This window comes from Pinus tabuliformis, chromosome J (assembly GCF_031772625.1).
Source record: "Pinus tabuliformis cultivar Carrire ecotype Pingquan chromosome J, CPIR1, whole genome shotgun sequence".
Lineage (NCBI taxonomy): Eukaryota > Viridiplantae > Streptophyta > Pinopsida > Pinales > Pinaceae > Pinus > Pinus tabuliformis.
The window spans coordinates 824,911,707-824,927,482 of record NC_142295.1 but is presented as its reverse complement, the minus strand read 5'-3'; the positions used below and the strand labels follow the sequence as shown (position 1 = coordinate 824,927,482).

General features: G+C 36.6%; 1 protein-coding gene across 4 annotated transcripts in view; it reads right to left on the bottom strand.

Annotated features, from left to right (window-relative positions):
* Nucleotides 1-15,776, bottom strand: part of LOC149229251 (uncharacterized) — a 311,772-nt gene that overhangs the window by 220,077 nt on the left and 75,919 nt on the right. For 3 of the 4 annotated variants that reach the window (XM_089378538.1, XM_089378540.1, XM_089378541.1), the window contains exon 3: nucleotides 8,418-8,529. In XM_089378538.1, coding sequence (XP_089234664.1) covers nucleotides 8,418-8,529 — 112 coding nt within the window. Of the gene's footprint in view, nucleotides 1-8,417; nucleotides 8,530-14,588; nucleotides 15,488-15,776 lie in introns of those variants that run through there. The other variant, XM_089378542.1, reaches the window with a different exon arrangement.

The following is a 15,776-nucleotide window of genomic DNA, read 5'->3' as shown; positions in this document are numbered from 1 at the left end:
GCAACAAGCCACCAAAAATATCTAAAATCGGTTATTCTGCTGTCAAAAGCAGAAAACTCCAATCCCATGCTTGCCTAGAGGGCATCAAATGAGTTAACAATGCATATCAGGTAAATTAAGACTCCGAGCCTCTTAGAGCTCATGAGCATTGTAAACAAACTATAAATAGTTGAAACTAAGATGTAATAGAGGTTCAACTTTTGGAGATTATTCCTCCTCTATTCATTCAAGCTTCTCATCTTCATTCTAGCAATATAAGCTTCTTTTGCCATTATATGTTCAATGTCCATTCTCTTTGTTGTTCTAAGCTTGCACTTGAACAGTTTGTTCATGTTTTATTTGTGTTTAAGGCCAGATAACTGTCATCTTATCTCTGCTTTGATATATATGATTTGCAAGCTTCTTTGATGACTATAGCTAGCCTTCCATAGGTGGTCATATATGCATCTACCAGTACAGTCAGTATTCTCTTTTGCTGCCTGTAGCTAGCCATTCATTTATGTTTATGTATCCAATCTGCTGGTATAATCGGTATTCTCCATCTATCCATTGACTTTATAAATTATTGAGTATTAGTGGTCTAAAGCCTTGTATTGGTGAGAGTGTTCATGCATGTCTTGAGTGAGAATAGAACTGAAATGGTTATCTAACTTGATCCAACCATCATTTATTCCAATAGTTCAGAGAACAATACTGAAGATTATATGTTACCAGGCATCTCCGAGCTACAACCTAAGAGAGTTTCTATGGAGTGTTAACAGAGTATACCATGATTGTCGAACAAAGCACCAAGTCCGAGCACCCAGCTTAACCATATGGCCCTCTCCACCAGACTATGCCCTCTCCACACACAGGTTTAGCACTCTGGCCGAGACCAAGCGTCAAGTCACAAGGAAAGAGCCCACAAGGGCATGCAAAACGTGTCCAAAAAATTATATAAACTATGCGCCGACATCATTCAATAAATCATAGTGACAATCCAACTTACCTCTATTCGAAGTTATGACCTCATCGCAACTATTTTGCACTTGCCCTCTTATTAAATTAAGGGTAGCTCTAGATGGCTCGTAAATTACAGATGAATTAATGTCTAAGGGAAATTGTAATTGATGAAATATCTTTACATGGGTTCTTGACGGAGATTGTGACTTGTGAGGCGTGCTTAAGAACTTTTCAAATTAAATTATTCAAAGATGCTTGACAAAAGCCTTAATAGCGTGTAGTGTGAAGGTCCTTAAATCTTATGTGAATCAATTTGTCGGTTCAAGATGGCCCTAATTCCACATTGGTTCCTTAGTAACTTTCACTGAATTGAGTGATAAGAACTTTTAAAAGTAGTTGTAATCACAGGAAAATTTCAACAATCCCTAAACATATCACTCTTTATGACTACTGTTTGTTTTCTGATACCTCATGCTATGTTGTTTTCAGCACCTTCGCAAATTTTCCATTTTGCAATGGAATTCAACTGATATATGGATGTTAAATAATTTATTGAATGGTCATTCACGCCCAGCTAACATGCCTATATATATTAGATAACCTGCCTGTTGATAGGCGAATATTTTGAAAGAATCACACATCCCGCTATAGCTAGGGTTTGCAAGAGATCACCAATTAAGGTGAATTCTACCACGTGTTTTTATTTTTAAGATAAAATAAGACCTAGCTCCAGATGTTTATATGTAGTATGTACATATTTTGATTTAAATTTTAACTCGAATCATATCATACCCAATATAAAACAAGTTGTAGTAACAACTAGAACAAATTAACCCTTGGATTAAAAGACTGTTGAATGTGTTCTAAATGCATTACTATATGCGATGAACTAGAGAAAAAACCTTATGGGGTTTACTTAAATGCAATGAAGCACACAGGGATGGCGTTGTACTAGATACATCCACACAACACCCTTTATGGCTATATGATCTGAACGGGCGACGTATGGGTATGGTCAGTATTTTGTATTCAGTCAATCTGTGTTCTCTGATATACTAGAGTTTTGCCTTTGAGATTCTTCATCAATACATCTAAGTTTGAGAGGTATATATTCAGGTGTGGTACCAAATAATGGATAAACTAGGCAGTGGAGGATTATTTATTATTCAAAATTTCCCTTTCCTGAAGTTCCTCTATAATTCTCGACAACCATAGCTAACCTACATAGCCGAAAATATAGATAGTATTTTATGGTATTGTTGAGGCTTGACGAAGTGTTTCATTTTTGCTTCCTAATTGGGCTTCCTTAAATCCAAGGGTCAGTTGCAAAAGAAGAAGCTTTATTTACAGAATTGGCAAGGTCGAAGCCCAAGATGTGAATAGACCTGAATTCGAACGCAAATAAGGGAATTTGAATTTATAACATCAAGGCTTGGGATAAAAGAAATAATGTTTTTTTAACACTATCTTAATAGGTCTGAGGGTTTAAGATGGCTCGGATGCCAGTGTGTGAGGCCCTAAATTAGGAATTTAATAGGGTATAACCAATATTACGCTCAGGAGTCAGAATATACTAAAGTCTGTGTAATTTTTGTATAGAAATTATTAAATTTACTATTGAGTGCCAACCTGGGGTTCTGTGGTTGAAGACATTTCTGCTCTGTCGTGGCTCTCGCTCCCACTCCCGTTACCAAAACAATCAGAACCTCCCTACCAAACTGAGCACAATCTCAGTACCCAACTCCAAATACTTCAAATTCTAGGTACTCTGGGCCTCGTGCCCAAAATTGCAAGAACAATCAAAGCTCAATTCCCTCCTCTTTGTCCCAACCTCCCTCCCAAAATTCCCTCCTCGACTCCCTCATAAGCTCAATTCCATCGTCTCAAGCTCTCCGCCGCTCATCAATACATCTAAGTTTGAGAGGTATATATTCAGGTGTGGTACCAAATAATGGATAAACTAGGCAGTGGAGGATTATTTATTATTCAAAATTTCCCTTTCCTGAAGTTCCTCTATAATTCTCGACAACCATAGCTAACCTACATAGCCGAAAATATAGATAGTATTTTATGGTATTGTTGAGGCTTGACGAAGTGTTTCATTTTTGCTTCCTAATTGGGCTTCCTTAAATCCAAGGGTCAGTTGCAAAAGAAGAAGCTTTATTTACAGAATTAGCAAGGTCGAAGCCCAAGATGTGAATAGACCTGAATTCGAACGCAAATAAGGGAATTTGAATTTATAACATCAAGGCTTGGGATAAAAGAAATAATGTTTTTTTAACACTATCTTAATAGGTCTGAGGGTTTAAGATGGCTCGGATGCCAGTGTGTGAGGCCCTAAATTAGGAATTTAATAGGGTATAACCAATATTACGCTCAGGAGTCAGAATATACTAAAGTCTGTGTAATTTTTGTATAGAAATTATTAAATTTACTATTGAGTGCCAACCTGGGGTTCTGTGGTTGAAGACATTTCTGCTCTGTCGTGGCTCTCGCTCCCACTCCCGTTACCAAAACAATCAGAACCTCCCTGCCAAACTGAGCACAATCTCAGTACCCAACTCCAAATACTTCAAATTCTAGGTACTCTGGGCCTCGTGCCCAAAATTGCAAGAACAATCAAAGCTCAATTCCCTCCTCTTTGTCCCAACCTCCCTCCCAAAATTCCCTCCTCGACTCCCTCATAAGCTCAATTCCATCGTCTCAAGCTCTCCGCCGCTCATGCCTATAATCTTCTCAACTCCTCTCCATTAGTTGCCACCTTAATGTCTTTTATGACTTCAGTCTCTCGGTCTTGCCTATGTTTACTGGATATATATATATATATATATATATATGGTATGTTCTATGCTTAGAGCAATTTACTTCTCTTTCTTGTAATTATTCACAAATTAGCAATCGCATGTGCATAAGTAAAGTGCAGATAGAACATTAAACGATCAACAGAAAACAAGCCAAGACAAGAGACACAAGATGTGGCGGCTAGCTAGGGACAAACCCCACAATGTGGGGAAACCCTTTGATCAAATCTTCTTTTATCTTCAATAATTCAGCAGAGAGAAATAGTACAATAAATCTGATTTATATCAGCAATAGAAAACCCTAGATCAACAGCATCAGCATTAGCGGCTTCATCATCAAAACTAGGGTAGTCGATATCTCGCAAACCGACCATCGGATCGGCTTGATTCCACCACCAAAAAATGCGGCCTTCAGAGGAGGTCCAGATGGACCTATAGCGTAGTTCAGAGGAGGAGATCTGATGGTCAACGCTGGTCAAACTTTGGATCTGCAGTTGCAGCTTCAGGTTTAGCAGCTTCCTTCCACATGTGTGAGAGAAGAGTCACCAACTACGCAGGAGAGAAGAGACTCTTTTCTGCGCTGGAGAGAGAGAGATGTGATGAGTTGAGTGAGTCCAAATGAGGAAAAGTCCTCCTGTATTTATACACATTTAATGATAATTGAATAGGTGCGATTGTTTGGCTTCTGAGCCTACATCAGTTGTTGGTAGGCTTGATAATAATTCCATAATCAAAATAAATTCATATCTCCATAAATACTTGTCGAAATCAGATGATCTTTAGATCAATCCTACACCTTTCGACGAGAGGAATCTAATGAAAATATTATCAGCCATGAATAAGATGACCCACATGGAGTTTGGCCCTAGTTGCCAATTTTAACAATATATATATATATATATTACGTGACTCATGGAATTGAGGTTGTCTCCTTTGTTACTTTTCTTTTGATTGAATAGATTTTATATTATGAATTTTTTTTTAGTTACTACAATATTTTGTGAATATGTTATTTATTTCATTTATAGATTTTAATAATTCACTTTATTTTTAACATATAAATCATTTTAATTATAAATCAAATAAATTTAATTTATATTTTATTATATTAAATTGGGGAAATTATTTACTATAATGCATGTGGTCATGACATTGGCTCAAATCACTAAATTGACCATCATTATTCAAATTATTGTTACTTATTTGGAGTAATGTAGTTAAGCATAAAATTGCATCCAAGTGGTCTAATTAAGTAAGACTTAGTAACAACCTCTAAATTCTTAAATTATGATGGAAACAAGGGCATATTGGCCTTAATTCACTAATATTTGCAACTATTCAATCTCTTTTAATTGACTACAGAGATTAAGTATGCATTTTGCTTTCAAATACTTGAAGTAGTGGATTTAAGTATGAAATTACATTCAAGTGATGATTAGGAAAAACGTTGTGGTGGCCTATATGGAGAAAGCAATATTTTCTAGCCATGCATTCATTTCAGCTTGCCATGCATTGCCTACAATGATTTCAAAATTTCCATGAATTTTTGAATATTGATTTGCATTTTTGGCATCACAACTCCATTCATTTCAGAATTGGTTTCTATTGTTTTTGGCATTTTTGCACTATTGGTTACTAATTATTTTAGGATTAACTCCATTCATGTATTTTATGTTACTTGTGTTTGAGACGGGTAAATTACTAGTCGTTGAAATTGAGTATCATCGTGTCTATTTTTAGTGAGGAAATGAATAATGATAATATTGAAGATGTAAGTAGTCAACCATGACAACAAGTAGGACACAAACATTGAATCATGGAAATTGAAAGAGAAGAAATGAGGAAACATAAAAATGAGCAATAAAGATTGCAATGACAAAAAAATGACTGAGAATCAAAGAGAAGAATAGTGAAGAAAGGATCATGAAACAAAACGGTCACATAAACTCAAAAAGTTGATAAATTTTGACTAAGATGTTTGTTACAACAAAATCTCACACTTCTTGAGATAATGTTGGAAATCTCGAGTTTGAAACACACTACACCTCAAAGGGGGCCACTATCACCTCACCAACTCTTCCTCCGTCTCAAGGGGATTCTTACTAGAGTAGGATTGCTAGGGCTTGGTTGTTCTAAGATTTGGGCTCAAAAGTTCCTATGGCTCAATATAAAGGCCAATATCAACCAGTGATCTCAAACAAGTCCTCAAACACATAGAATCAAGGAATTATTGGATGGTTTTGAAGACAAAACCCTGGCAAAAGAGTTTTAAAGAATATAAAGAAAAAACGATAGTGGAGGATAGAAGATTAGTGCCTTAGTTTCTCTCTCTCTCTCTCTCCTATATATATATATATATATATATATATATATATATATATATATATCAGGGTGTGTTACTCCTCCTTCAACATGGGTAAATATATATCCATTCTAGCAATTTTAAACACCATTGTAAACCCAAGATCACATGTCAAAGCCATATAACAACCATGTAAAGCCCTAAAGACATCCTAGAGTTGATGTCATGTTGAGTCAGTTTTTTGTTATGGTTGGACCGTGGCCCATCCCTTTGAGTTCACTTTAAGTTCCTTTCGTCCTTACATAGGATTAGAGGTCCTTACAAGAGCTTATATGTGGTTTCATGGTTTTTGAGGAGCCTTATTTTTGTAGGGGTGATCACCAGTGTAGCGGCTAGTACAGCGCACGTTGAGTGCACCTAGGTCTTTCCACATGGTTATGAGTCTATCGAGTTTGTAGGTGGCCTTGGCTTTGGTATAATGATGATCCTTCATTCGCTATTCCTCATGTTACAAACTTTCTCATATACACTTCAAAGATCAATGTAACACATGAGGATGTGTTAATGAGACTTTTTGTCTCCTCTTTGGGATGTGAACAAAATGAGTGGGCTAGATTATGTAGAAGTCCAAAAGGTATCGATCTTTTCTTCAAGCTAATCCTTAAATTTTGGGCTCCTCCAATTCAAAATTCTAAAGATGTTTTTATTAATAACTTTACAAGAAGAAGAATATGACAGTGAGTACCTTGCCTGACAGTTTCCTTAGGTTCTCCCTTTGGGGAGATCAGGACTTTTTATCTGGGGAGAATATGAGTGATAACAAGGGGGGTATCAATGAGTCAAAGTCATGCTTCAAGTTTCAAATTCCTATAAATCAAGCAAAAACAAGAGACCCTGAGCCACATCCAAAGTCAAAGCCAGTAGCCAGAGCTCAAAGCCTAAATTAGAGTTGCAACCAAATCCATAGTCATGTTATATGAACATGATCTAGTATTGGGTCTTCTGTAAACCACCACTCAATCGAAGACTTCTGGATCCTGTTGGACACCAGTTTGTGGTCATCTTTAAACCACTATCTAAAAGCAATCTCATTTCATATAAAACATCAACTTCTAGCTAAATTAGGAGTTATTCCAGGAACTACTTTGAGCCAAGTTTCAGAGGTCATCTTTAAACCACCATCTCATTGCACTTTCATTTCGTAGAATACATCAACTTCTATCTAGATTAGGAATTGTTCAAGGAACTACTTTGAGACAAGATTCAAAGTTTGTGGTCCTTAAACCAACATTTAGTAGAAGACTTCAACTTCTGCTAGCCTTCTAGTTTTTGCTCATCCCAAAACCACCAAATTTAGAGAGCATATTCATTCATTGACATCTATCCACTTCTAGAATTTAACTCTCTTCAAGGACTCACATACACCCCTTCAGATTAAGGGTGCGAATGTTGCAAACCTAATCCTCAAGGATTATGGTAAATTCTATTATTCACTTGAGAAAGAATGTAAAGAGTCTCAAGGGAATATGAAGAGTCATTGAGAGTTCAAGAGAACTCTCAGAAAATGAATCTAAAGATCACAAGCTAATGTATTTATGCATATCATATCAATGAGAAATGGCATCTCATGCTTATCTCTCAATTTGTACACTAACAATTATCAAGTTTAATTATGCCAAATCCATATCTTACGTTTTGCATTATGGATCTCTGGTGTCCAAGAGACTCGTTGACAAGGAATCCAATTTTTCATAATTTTTCATAATTAAACTATGCATGTAAAAGTTCACTGTCACTGAATCGGATCCTCAAGAAGGAGAATCAATTTATTTACAGCCAAATGAAAGATTGACAAATCAGAGGATTCAATAAAAACAATTAGTAGACTAAAGTTTGAAAATTGTAGAACACGTTGAGTATCATTGAATCACAAACATAAAAATTAAAGGGTTGTTATGAGATTATGTTTATTTATAATTAATCACTAGTCATTATTGTTGATATATAAGGGATTGGTGTGCAACTACCTAAAGGCATTGTAGCTCAACCCCACAAAGAAAATAAGATAGTGTATACAAAAAAATGCAAGCCAACTTAAAAATTGTTCTCCCTTCACTCTCATATTCCCTCATCCACTTTCTCTCACTCTCTCTCGTGCCAACAAACATAAGAAGGAATATGTGCCTTCAGGTTGAAAAGGCATAAAAATATGTACTCTGTGTCACAACATTTAAACAATGTCCTTCAACCACACAAATGCTAAGAAACGACAAGAAAAGTCTTATAGATCTTTATGCCTTCAATGCTTGATTCACAATTTGGCCTATAAATTCCTTAAAATAGTAAATACTTTGATAAAACAAGCATCATACCTTCACCCCAGAGAAGACGATTTCGATGCACAAAATCTACCTCCGTTGGAACCACCAGAGGATTGAACTCAGATTTATGGATAGGTCGAAAGCAGGTATGTCGCATGCCAAGCTACAAACAAAATCAATTGCAAATCTAGTAAATCCCACAGTTAAAAGCAATTATTGATCACTCCAATTTCACAAGAAACAAACTACTATCTAGTGAGTTTCAAGAATATAATGATCTGAGGTTACACACTGCTCTACAAGTCCAACATATCACAAAAGTTGCAGAGTTCAACTTTGCAAAACAAAACTCAATCCATGGAAACCATTACTTGTAACTCTTAGCATAGTTGTAAAGGTTCTACCATTTAACCTAGAGCAAGACCTATGTATAAATTTGTCAACTGGACTTGATCTAAATGTATCAATTTTCCTTACAAAATTCAGGTTTATATAAAACATATCAAAGAGTCGTCATACTATTAAACCAATTTGAAAAAAATAAGAGAGGAGGAACTATGTTTGGACAAATTTGTTTTGTTTCTTTTATATTTTTTCATGATATCTTGACTTATAAATATGGCATGCCACATCAAACTAGAACGAATTAAAATAAAAAAAAATCATATTTCATCATTGACAAAATATACATAAGTACAACGTGTTACAAAAATTAACACCTAAAGCGAAAAGGTCCCAACCACAAAGGTGCAAGCTCATGTTTAACTTTAGGAATGCTGCCCACTATCACCACAACATCCCTTCCTCTTAATTTAAGCTAGCTCCTCTTTAGCACAAAAGATGCTTTGCTAAGGTAAACCTATAGTCGAACTTTAAAAGTGTGAATGAAATGTTCAAGGACTTTAGTCAAATTTAGCTTGAAATCTGTTTTGTGTGTTGGATCCAGGTGAGGTTCAAGTTTACAATCCACTCGTAAGTCGGGTGAGTGTAATTGAATACGTTTAGACTTGGTAAAAATCTCATTTATTAGATGTCAATGTAGGCTAGCATGTTCAAATGCGATCTGAAAATAAAATTCAATAGTAAATTAATTGTAGAAATGCAAAGAAATTAAAGCAGAAATTAAAAGTAAATTTACAGAATGCAAATATGAGGTAAATGAGTCTATTTTAGAATTGGAAATGAAACATTTAGACTCGAGGCCAATCTGAAAATTGAAATTACAAGTAAACTAATAGTTGGAAATTACAAGATTAAAACAAAAATAATAAATTCAATTTACACTATGCATCAGAAAAGAAAATAAAAGAAAATAAAAAATGAAAAACATATACTTCTATTGATTTTGATGAATGGATGGATGAATGAATATTAAAACTAGAAAAAATGTCGAGAAATAATCCTGGAAATAAACAAGTTCAAAACTAAGCTAACATATTGCTTGACTAAATATCCCTAGATCTAGCCAATACTAAAAGAAACTAGAGTACAAAAATCTAAGGCAAACAATAAAAGTCTCGAGAGTAATATCACATGTCCATTAACTGCATTTGATAAGGAATACATTGCCTAGTTTATATTTTGAGCATTATATACTTTGTATTTTTCATTAATATTGTAGTAGGAAACAAATATGGTATGAGAGGTATATAGCATTGTCATTTCCTAATATCAGAAAATAGTTGATATTTTCATAGGCTAGTTTCCTAGTATCTGTGACCTCTTGATGGAGATGGTTGAGATCTTTCCTCAACTTATTCTTTGTTTTAGTTCATAGATCCTGTTTTGTTGGATCTGGGAAGTCTTTCTCTCCTCTATTGAGGTAGTTTCATTTTGTAAAATCTATATAAACTACTTCATTGTTCAATAAAAATTAGTCAGAGATTAGCATTTCCACACTTCTTTTAAGTGTAGAACTCTGTTTGAGTGGGTTTACCCTCATCATTGGTATCAAAACCTTTTTGATCCAACTTTGGAGTTGGGTTCCGTTCCTTTCCACTTCATCAAAACCAGGTTCAAGTTCTCAACGATCAATTTGGCTATTGTTGAGGTATATTTGAATGCAATTTGTTCAAATTTTATTGTATATGCTTCGTATACATTATAATCACGCTAGATTTATGATGAATTTGCCATAAAGGTGCCTATATAAGTCCATTATTTGCTTCAGCTAGCAAAATTACAGCCTAGGTCAGCAAAATTGCAATCAATTGTGCTCCTACAACATCCAATTCAGCCATTGGTGACCATATGACTTTTCCTAGCCAAATTTTGATTGTTGCTTGTCAAATTCATTGTGTGCAGCCTCCTACATGCTAAATCAGCATTTAATTTGCACTGTACAACCCCCCATGTGACAAACCAAGAATACGGCCTCCCATGTGTCAAATCAGTATCCAATTTGAATTATACGGCCTCCTCATGTGCCAAATCAGCACATAATTCTCATGTACAAACTCCCACATGTCAAATTGTCAGCAATTTGCACTTGTATGGCTTTCCAAGTGTGAAACTAGAAACAAGTTACACTTGTACAGCCATCACACAAGTTTACAGCAGCAAATTGAGCATAAAGAATCCATACAACTCCAATTGAGCATGTAAATTGCTCAATTTTTCAATATGTGTGCACAATTGACCTCAATTTTTCAAAATTGTGCATAATTGCCTTCAATTTTTCGAAAATTTGTGCCCAATTACCTCAGAGCAAGTTCAATCTTTCGAAACTTGTGCCCAAATGCGAGCAATCACCTTCAATTTCTCGTAAGTAGAGCCCAATTGCCAGTGATTAATCTCTATTTCTCAAAATTGTTGCCTACATGTCAAGATTCAGTCTTTATTTCTTGACATTCATGCTCAAATGATTGAATTTCATTGAAATTTGTGCCACTGCCAGTGATTAACCTCTATTTCTCAAAATTGTTGCCTACATGTCAAGATTCAGTCTTCGTTTCTTGACATTCGTGCTCAAATGATGGAATTTCATCGAAATTTGTGCCACAAGGACTCAAAATCTCAACTACAGGTTTTAAAAGTTGATTTGTTTTAAAGTGAGCACTTAATTTCTATATGCAATTTTGTATTTTTTCCTTGATTGGTTCTTGGTGAAACTCATGTTGGATGGTGTTGTCATTTATGTCAACCCTGGGGTTTGATTGGGTTTGACTTCGACTAAAACACCAGTCATTGAAGTCAATTTGTTAATGAACACTTCCTAGTAATTGTCAGATTACATCAAGTTGGCAGCTACACAGTTGGATGGTTAAAAACCCAAGTCCTAGGGTTCGGGTTCCCTAGACTGAGGATGTAGCCCGACTTTGTAGAGGGTTTTTGAAGGGTCAAGACTCAAAATATTGAGTTTGACTTGGAGATCCATGTCATTGGATTCTCCTCGTCGAGATATTTCCGGTGGTATGTGGTACGCCACTTTGTTCCTCCTGGTTTGAGAGATAACAGAAGTTGAAGTCAGAGACCCCACTTTCTAGGCTAAAACCCCAAGGGGTGTGACATGGCATATCTTCATTGGTTGTCGGCATCCAAAAGTTAGTATGAGGGCTCCTTGTCATCTTTTGTGGAAGACTTACCTTAAGAAAAGGTATCACACAACCATAGGACAGATATAAAGAACTATTTCTTCACTACATAGTACAAAGGGTGTGAGGCCTTTACTTAGTATAAAGGAAATTAATTAACTATTTTATTGAATATGATAATATTTTATTAACAAACAAAACCCCTAAAACTATTACATCGTCTAACCTTAAAAGCCCCTAAGTAAGCCTAACCAAAAGGATATAAAAAGAGACCCGAATGTCTTCCAAAATATAACAAACATAACTCATATCCACTTCTGAAATCTCCGGCCAATCTGTGCTCTTCTAAGGCAAATAAAGGGTACTACCTTTCTGAGTTACAAGGACAGCGAGAGGGTTGGGTCTGTTTGTCATGTTTTTGATGGCCTCTTGGAGGTTCGGTTTTTATTGCAGGTCACTTTGCTAAGGAACAGTGAAGGTTTGAAGAGTGGTAGATCCCCAAAACAGATAAATTTTTGATAATCAACTCCAGTCCTGTAGAAAATTTCAGGTCAGAATTTCACTGCATTTTATTGTATATTCTTTTGTTTTTGGATTTGTATGGATAAGGTTTTATTGCTGGTGGAGGACATCTCTCAATGACACAACTATGACATAACCATCCACTCAAATTCTGAAGTCTAAGTTCTAGAAATTGCAGACCAGCAAAGGGTGATCTAGATCAACATTCTTGCATTAAAAAAAAAATTGTATTTTGTGAGTTCATTAGGGATTCCCTTAGGTACTTCGTTGAGTACAGGAGTAGGTCTCATTGCAACCTGCGGCCCTGATCTAGAGCACAAAATTTAGTGGTCTTTTTGGTGGGGCCTTGTATGGTTCAGGGCTCATTTGTTTTGGATTTTTGGAATCAGGGATTCACTTGAGTATTCTTATTTGCAGGATTTTCTTTTAGCAACTTTCTTAGTATGACGGAACAGCAAAACACCCTTATGATACAGACCTAAACAGAGATATAGTTCAAGGTGTTTGTGGCATTGCTCTTGGGCATCACGGTTTGCAAAACAGTGGCATAAACTGATTTGGAGTGACCTTTGGTATGAATTGACTTGGCAGCATTAATGATAAATTGACTTTTGTTGACTTAACTTGACAAGTGACAGTAACCTAAAAGACAGAGATCCTACACACAGCTGTAACCTCATGACAACTATATGTGACAGTGAGACAGCAATCCTTGTTTTCTATATCTTCAGTCACAAATGAGTTCTTGTGAAGTTTAATGTGAGAATATCCCTGTGATTGTCCTAGTGAAACAGTGACCACCTATGGTTGTCAATATATGACAGCAATTCTCACCGTAATCTCATTGCATATCAGAGAGTATTTTCAATGAATAAATGCACTAAGCCAATCCTTGACTTTTGTTGTGATTTAAATCTATATATACTTGGCATAAATAAAACTTGACAATAGCATATATTATCCTTTGTAATCTTGCATACTATAGTGATCCTATCTATCAGCAGCCTAGACATATGACAGACCTACATAAGAGACTTGACATTTAGATTTGAGCATATAACTTGACTGTGAGATAAAGACTTAGTAACAAAGTGGCAAATGATTATAATATCATAAGTCATAGTCTAACTGGACTGCTTTTTTGCCCTGAAAGTCATGGAAATTCTGGCCATATTTTGAGAAAATCCGGCAGAGGATTTTGTAAATCCAAGTTACAGTTGTTAAACTTCAAGATTTTAGGTGCCCTAGAGGTTTTTGATGGTGCTGAATCCATTTCCACCATCGAAAACATGATTCAAACACTGCCTCTACAAGGTTTTTTTATTTTTTTTTGCCCAGATTCCGGCCACTTTTGGCCATCCGGACAATTCCTCTGCCTCTGTAGACAACTCCATATCATAATACTTACCTTATATAATCTTGCAGTCTTGCAGTAATATAAAGCATTTCACATGAACTATTGTGCATTAACTATGTATGTGTATTGACTGTGGTGATATGACTTGACATGTCAACAAATTTTAATTGAGAGCATGGTTCAAATGACCTGGTATAACAGTAGCAGTGATTAACCACACAACAGGTGACACTTGTTGTTAAGTGACCATGAGATTAACAATATCACACAAAACAGTGACTTGACTTATCAATTCATAGATTTAACTTTGATATGACACTTTGAATAAGACAGTGATTTGACTTGACATGCAGTAAAAGAATTAACAGTGACCTTAGGGACTCTTAGCAATAACTTTGTTTTCTATCTATGACATATAGTAATAGTGATAAAACTGTGAGTTGACACCATGACTTTAACATTGACATGACTTAGCAGTGATTTGAATAGGCTGCTTATGACATGTGATTGACTATGTCAATACAACTATTATGATTATGATTTGACATATTGACATGCTAATGCGACATACAAGACCTGACCTATATACCTATTAGAGACTTGATATGTTTAGTGATTTGATGTAATATTCCTACTTAGGAAATACAGTGATAAACAAAGCCAAAAAATGATATAAACACACAAAATTCAGAAATAAAAGTGGACACCCAGAAAATCTCCAAAAACACCATTCGGCTGAGCCATTTTATTTAATATCTGGGCTTGCCACAATGGCAAGCTAAACAAGTCCCAGGTCAGAAAATGTAATACCCAGATGAGGGAATGTGATGCCCCAAATATGCCCTGCGCTGCCTGTGGACAATGGCTTTGTCTGCTGGAAAGAAACTGTTGAAATACCCTCCTGCGGTGCTCAGAAAATTCTGCAAAATTAGGCCCGGGTTGCTCTCAACAAACCCACCAAAACCCAGAAAGGGTTTGGTCTACTTCTGACCTCTGAAAATGACCCCCAAATACCACGCCTTCCTCACTCGTTAGAAAATACGGCCTGCCTGGAACTTCATTGTACAGCCCACCAATCACTCCCAAAATGTTGGTCTTTTCCTCTCCAGATGACCTCCTCAAATCCTCTGCTCAACCCAGCTCCTCAAGCTCACTCTCCAACTCCCACGTGAGCCCAGAATTTGCCCTCTGCGAAGTCCCATGCAGTCACCAGGATGCCAGAATGCTACAGCAATGTCTCCCTCCAAGGTTTACGTTGTTCCTCCCCAAAATCTCAAGCAAATAGTGCTGCAAATCCTTCCCAATAACCTCCCACAAACTCCTGAACTTTGCTGGCCCAACTAGCAAGTTGTACCTCCCCACTGCGTCCTGGAAGTTGCCACGAAATTCGCACGAAATGCCTAAACTGCAAATCCTTCCCAATAACCCCCCACAAACTCCTGAACTTTGCTGGCCCAACTAGCAAGTCGTACATCCCCACTGCGTCCTGGAAGTTGCCACGAAATTCCCATGAAAAGCCTAAACTGATGCTGAAAATGCTCACAAGGGACAATCAATTACCCTCCTTGGGTTGGCACTCATAGTACACCGAAGCAAGTGGTGAGAATCTCGCTCGAGTATCTCAAATGCAGACTTGGCTAAGCAGCTCAAGCATGCTAAGTGCAAGAAATTGTCAATTTGTTAAAAAGCCCCAAATTGAAGTGAGCCCCTTACCTTGGCCGCCTCCTCCTCACGTGGGTCTCATCATTGAACTCCCTTCCTCCCAAGTAGCTCGAATTTCCTAAGTGGAACGTATTTCCTTCTTGGTGGCCCCCACTTTCCACAAAGAGTTTGATTTTTGCCTTTCTCCATAGTGTGAGTGCCTCCATCAATTAAAAATTGGATGTGGGGCCCTCCAACCCACTTCTTGTAAGTTAGAGCCCAAAATTGAGAGTGATCAGAGTTTCCGCTGAGGGGCAGTGAATACAGAAGCAGAGAGGCAGAGATAGCAGCGAGAAG